The 6279-nt window shown below is 38.3% G+C and overlaps 1 protein-coding gene across 1 annotated transcript; it reads left to right on the plus strand.

Annotated features, from left to right (window-relative positions):
- The first annotated feature begins 293 nt into the window (after positions 1-293).
- On the plus strand, positions 294-760 carry LOC142530563 (uncharacterized). Its single transcript, XM_075636394.1, has 2 exons — positions 294-551; positions 659-760. The coding sequence occupies exons 1-2, from the start codon at positions 294-296 to the stop codon at positions 758-760; spliced, it is 360 nt and encodes a 119-aa protein (XP_075492509.1).
- Positions 761-6279: the final 5519 nt, after the last annotated feature.

A 6279-nucleotide genomic window follows, 5' to 3' on the forward strand; every position in this document is an offset into this window, starting at 1 on the left:
GTTAGTACGGGCTTCCATCCGCAAACTGACGACCAATCAGAGAAGATGATCCAAATTCTAGAGGACTTACTACGAGCTTGTGTGATCGACTTCCAAGGTAGTTGGGAGCCGAAGATGCTGCTCGTGGAGTTTACCTATAAAATAGCTTTCAATTGTCTATAGGTATGGCTCTCTACGAGGCTCTATATGGAAGGAAATATAGGTCACCGATTCATTGGGATGAGATCGGAGAGAGACCCGAGATTGGATTGCCTTTCCGGTACTCGCTAGCAATAGATCAAATAAAATAGTAGATGTCAGGATCGGATATTGTTCAACAAACCACGGATTCGGTAGTCAAGATCCGAGATAGGATGAAGACGTTGCAGAGCAGACAAAAGAGTTATGCGGACAAGAGGAGGAGAGATCTCGAGTTTGACATTGGTGATCACGACATTGTCAAAATAGCTCCCATGAAGCAAGTTATGCGATTCGGGAAGAAGGTCAAGCTCAGTCCGAGGTTTATTGGGCCGTTTGAGATCTTGGAAAAAGTGGGAGCATTGGCTTACAAGGTGGCCTTTTCGCCTAATCTCGCTATTGTTCATAATGTCTTCCACATTTCTATGCTCTGCAAATACATGTCAAATCATCACATGTACTGAATTATGAGCCTCTGCAGATTATTCCAAATTTGACCTACGAAGAGAAACCGACGCAGATATTAGGCAGGCAAGGGAAGAGACTGCGCAATAAAGAGATCAAGATGTTCAAAGTCAAGTGACTGAATCATTCCGAGGAAGAAACTACTTGTGAAACTGAGACCGCCATGAGGAGCCGTTACCCTGATCTTTTTGCTAAGTACTGGTTTCGATGACGAAATTCTTTTAAGGGGGAGCAATTGTAATGCTCGAAAACCCAAACACATTAACCACATGCATGAATGAAAATTTATTTGAAAGTTACTTAAATGAGTGGTTTAGAAGAATGTTTAAGTATTGGCATGATTTAATGATTATTTGACCGAATGTCATGAATGAAAACTTTCTACAGTCGAATACGCGATGTACGACAAAAGACGAGAGAACCAGGGACGATCTTGATAAGGTTTCTATTTTTAGAAACATGGGACTTAGTAATCCAAATTAGGAAAGCAGAAAATTTATTTATAGTAAGGGACGAACTTAATCGGTAACGAACTTTTGCTAAGAAAATAAGAAGTTTCGGGTGTACGACACTAGAAACGAGTTACACCAAATATTTTTTATATTCATGGGATTTTTAGTGGACTAATTATGTATTTAATTAACACCTTAATGGGCCTAGATTATTGGTGATTAATTAAGTTAACTATAGGGCACTTTATGTAACCTAAAGCCCACTTAGCAACTTAATGACTTAATTAAATAAAAGCCTAGCCTACACACACACACCATATCATACATTCAGCACACACACACACACTAGAACTTTAGGAGGCCGTGAGTCTCAAGCAAAGGAAGGAAGAAAGCTTTGCGTCTCGTTCGTCTCTCGTCGTGCTGTCACTCGTATATCGTAACAATAAAGGAACAAGGCATTTTTTCCAACCTTTTAATGCACCATTCAATCCATAATGTTGCATGAATCTGATTTTGTGTTAAAAACTTGTAAGGATTATGGTTTTAAGTTTTCTACATGTGTATCTCATATCATAAATAATTCTTGACGTTTTCTGAATTGTTAAAGGATGGATCCAAACCAAGAGATTTAGGAGTTGATCTAAATGCCTAAGAGAAGGTTTTGAAGGGACCAAAGCCATAGGTGATGCCTCAAGGGCAGCACCACCTGCCCGTGAGTTTCATGAAGGCCGAGAGAGGGAAGGGGCGGTTTTGGGGTTCCAACAGCCAAGGGGGCTGCATGGCGTACTAACCAGGGTCATGAGGGAAGTTATAGGTTCTAAGAAGGGCTAGGATGGGTTTGGTTAGGGCTTGGATGAGTTAGTTGAGTGTTGGAACCGAAACACCACAAACATGCATTTGTTGGGTTGTTTTGGGGCGTGTGGTTCCTAGGGCTAAGGGGATAGTGTAAGGGCTGGATCAGAGGCTGGGAACGTGCCTCAGGGTCCTGGTAAGGGGCTGGAGTGAGCCAAGGGTCGAGCCAATGGCTACAACAGCTTATGGTGTGTGTGAGGGCCGTGGCTGTGAAAGGGTTCATACGATGTGCTGCCGGTGCGTGGAGTCTAGGGCTTAGGGTATCAGGTCTGTGTCCAAAATGCCTTGAACATTGTATTGGTTAGGGTATAAGAATGGGTCTAGGGCCTGGTTTGGGGTCGTTTCGAGTTGTGGTTTGTTTGGGGTCGTAATTTGACTGAACGTGTCAAAATAGGGACAAATTGAGACTAGGTTAAACGTTTAATCTACAATTCGGTTTTGGATTGGGCTTTGGAACTTCCAACAGCTTAAATTGGGTCTTAGGATGTTAATAAAGGTCTGTTATTGGGTTGTTTCTAGTCGGAAGGGTAGTTTTGTCATTTGTTTAACCAAAGACGCGAAATTGGTGGTAAACGAGCCATCCAATAAGCGAATTAAGTTGTTTTGAAATGTAGGTCCTAAGATTGAATTTCCAGCAAGCTACTGGATATTTTTTGTGTTTCTAAATTTTTGAAATCATTTCATTCTTGTTGAATCAAAGTTTGGGGTCGTTGGGGTACGTATAGCGTTGAAACGTGTCTGGTCGGCTCGAGGAAAGTCGAGGGAGGTTTGCAACTTTCTAAAACAATTCCACATCATGTAAAATGTTAATTTTAGAAGTTTTAAATTATATGCATGATATAAGCTATTTTTAGAAGTTTTAACGTAATTACACGTATATGCTATTTTTAGCAATCTCGACGTATACGATTGACATGAGTCATTTTTGGAAATTTTAAAGAATATAGAAAGCATGAATATTTAATGAAATATTAAAGTAAAGGAAAATATTTTTGAGGAATGTGAATTGATTGGGACATAAAAGTAGTTAAGGATCCATTGAAAATGAGAACGTGAACTTGCAATGAAAAAGGAGTGAATCGTCGAATACAAGGGCGATAATCTCAATGATAATAGATTCGTTGAAGAAGTGAACGGTGAAGTTATTTTATGATAGTCGGAGGGATCGTGGAAGAAGTGTACGTTGAACCCAACGGCCTAGTACTTTGGTTTATAGATTGATCAATCGACTGAATGTTGTCACTATCGAGGATCGGACTTCACCTAAAAATGATAATTTCATACAAAAGTTCATATTTAAGCATGATTTCAAAAGTTGCATATTTTTTAAGGTTTCATGTTTCCATGAAAAATCCATTTTTAGTAAACATAATATTTATGCAAGTGATTGTATATTTACGTACTTGCTATATCAGGTTTGAGCATGCCGAGTCGTTAGAAACTGATTTGAATGGTTGCAGGTGATGCTAGATTTTATTGAGTTAAATTTTAGACTTTTACTGCTTTATTTTACTTATTTCTCATGAATGATTATGAATATTATGGAATTCTTTTATTTGACTATTTATGTTAGTTTATTTATGACAAATTAATTATGCATGATTTAGGAGAAAAAAACTAGTGTAAATTAAATAAATTTAGGACTTAAGGTCGTTTCACTCTCCAATTACCTGCTTCACGTAAGCAGGGCATCCCCATATTCTTAAGTAAGAATATTTGGGTGGTTTACCCTTCCATATCTCATATGGAGTTTTATCCACTGCCTTTGTATGGACTTAATTCAACAACCTTAACATTGTTTCAAGTGCATATCCCCAAAGGGATGGCGCCAATTCAGTGAATTTCATCATAGATCAGACCATGTCCATCAATGTCAGATTACGACTATCTGAAACACCATTCAACTGGGGTGTGGCAGGCGGAGTCCATTGTGAGACAATTTCATTCTCTTTTTAGGTAGTCTTGAAACTCGGTACTCAAGTATTCTCCACCTCGATCTGATCGTAGTCTTTTAATACTTTTTTCTAACTGTTTTCTCTACTTCTGCTCGGAATTCTTTAAATTTTTCAAAGGCTTCAGACTTGTATTTCATTAAATGTTCATACCCATACCTCGAGTGGTCATTGGTAAAGGTAATGAAGTATGATTGGCCAAATCTCTTGCTAATACTTAGTGGACCACACACATCTGTATGGATCAAATCCAACATATCGTGTGCACGTTCCACTTTCCCTAGGAAAGGGGTCTTGGTCATTTTTCTTTTCAGACAGTACTCACAGGTCTCTAGAGAGTTTATGTCTAACGAGTCAAACATGTCCTCTCCCACTAGCTTGTGCATCATTCTTTGGGAAATATGTCCTAGCCTAGCGTGCCACAATTGTGCTTAGTTTAGACTGTCTTGTTTTTTTTGTTCGTTGTTATTGTTATCGTGTTTACTTGGACATGGTTGTTTGGAATATATTTTATTCTCAAGTTATCGAGGTCGTTTTGTTTAGGACCGAGTGCTTACCGCTTTACCAAAAGCTATAGCTAGTAGTAATGGTGCAACTCAAATCTTTTAAATCGCACAGCAGCTCAAGCACCACGGTTCGATCGCTCCACCAAGCAGGGACAATTATTGCACCCAACAATCTCCCTCCCAATAATTGTACTCTTTGCAATCAATGGAAATCAAACTCGTGACCTTGGCTCAGATACCAATTGATAGGATCGATTAACGTATCAAGAGTGTTTAAAAGGGGGGGTTGAATAAACACTCACAATTAAAACTGATCTTCTCGAATTTTGAGTTCAGTTTGGTGAAAAACTGATTCTCGGAATCTTGTTGGTCAATGACAATCAGTTAAACTAAAGTAGTTGCGTAAAATAACTGACTGAAAGATAGAATACGAAAATAAAATACACAAGGATTGTTTCTGGATGTTCGGAGATTTCAATTACTCCTACGTCACCCCTTCTATCTCAAGGATATGATTTCCACTAAAAGACTTTGATCGAATACAAGATTTGTACTGACCCACTTCAGTTTGGACTTACCACTGCCAAAAACTGAAACTCTTAGTATTACAAAATGTTCTCAGTGCGTAACTGATTTTAGCACTATCGAATTTTACGATTATTACAAAGTGCTAGTGAGCTCAAATTGTAGCCTTGACTGCTACGAATAAATCAAGTAAGAGTGAGCTGAGATTTTGGCAGAATAACAGCAAGCTTTGAGTGGAATGATCTTCACTTTTCTTCAGCTGTTCTTCTGTCATATTTATATGCTTCCCTTCCAACGGTAACTAGAGATATATTTGAATCTTTGTATCCGTTGATTGCCACTTCATTATTTCTTGGGCATTGTTTGTTTCATTTATTGTATTGCGGCGTCTTAACTGCTTTAGCCGAAATGCGTTGTTCTAAGCTGTATTGATTGAAGTGCGGCGTTTCATATTCAGTTGCAGTCTTCTATGTCTCTTTGTCGGTTGAATGTTCTTTTCCGAGACATGTTCAGTTGAAGGACGCTTAGCTTAAAAGCATACGACTGAATGTATCAACTGATCGGTTTTCAACTGATCAGTTTTCTTTATTAGATCAGCTGATTTCAGTTGTTAAATCCTGTTGCTGAATTGCGCGTATCAGTTGGTTCATATTTTGTCAAACGCCGGAACTTAGTTTCCAACATTTTGTATTTAACTCGTTCCAAATCAAACATCCATTCTTGAAAATTGAAACGTCCCTCGCTTTTAACTTTAAAATTCTACTACATTTTATATATATATATATATATATATATATATATCTAAGCATAAAGTTGACAAACACCATTTAAACTAAATTAACATTTTTCTAAATCAAAATAACTCAACAATTTAAAATCTTTAGTACATAAAAATCCCTAACTCATCAATTAACAATATTTAACTTCTAGCTTTTAACTATCAAGCTAATGCGGAAGTAACAAGTAATACATATACACGCACATGCAATAAAATCATACTTCTATTTAAAATTATTTTTGAATATAAATAAACCATTTAAAATAATTTTCGGCATATATAAATCATATAACATAAAATCGTAAAGCTTTCGATCCTTTATCATTTTGGGTGAAGTTTGATCCTTGAAAGTGACTAGCCTTTAATCCTTTGGTCGACTTCCCTAGACCCTATTGGACCAACCCTGCACCAGCCAGACCTAGGCGCGAGCCCCCTTGGCTGCAGCCTCCTTGCGCGAGCATTGGGAAGAGTCACTCTTCACGTGGACTCTTCCCCAGCCTAAGACTTGAGCTCTAGCCCTCCTAGGACTCTTCTCCACCCTTTACCACGACCAGCCCAGCCACCTAGCTGAG

The sequence above is a fragment of the Primulina tabacum genome, chromosome 17 (genome assembly GCF_025594145.1).
Source record: "Primulina tabacum isolate GXHZ01 chromosome 17, ASM2559414v2, whole genome shotgun sequence".
Lineage (NCBI taxonomy): Eukaryota > Viridiplantae > Streptophyta > Magnoliopsida > Lamiales > Gesneriaceae > Primulina > Primulina tabacum.

Bases quoted from the DNA above. Each gene is read 5' to 3' on its own strand.
- LOC142530563 (XM_075636394.1), top strand. From the start codon at position 294: ATGTCAGGATCGGATATTGTTCAACAAACCACGGATTCGGTAGTCAAG. The intron at 552-658 runs GTGGCCTTTTCG...GAGCCTCTGCAG, and splicing joins TGGGAGCATTGGCTTACAAG to ATTATTCCAAATTTGACCTA.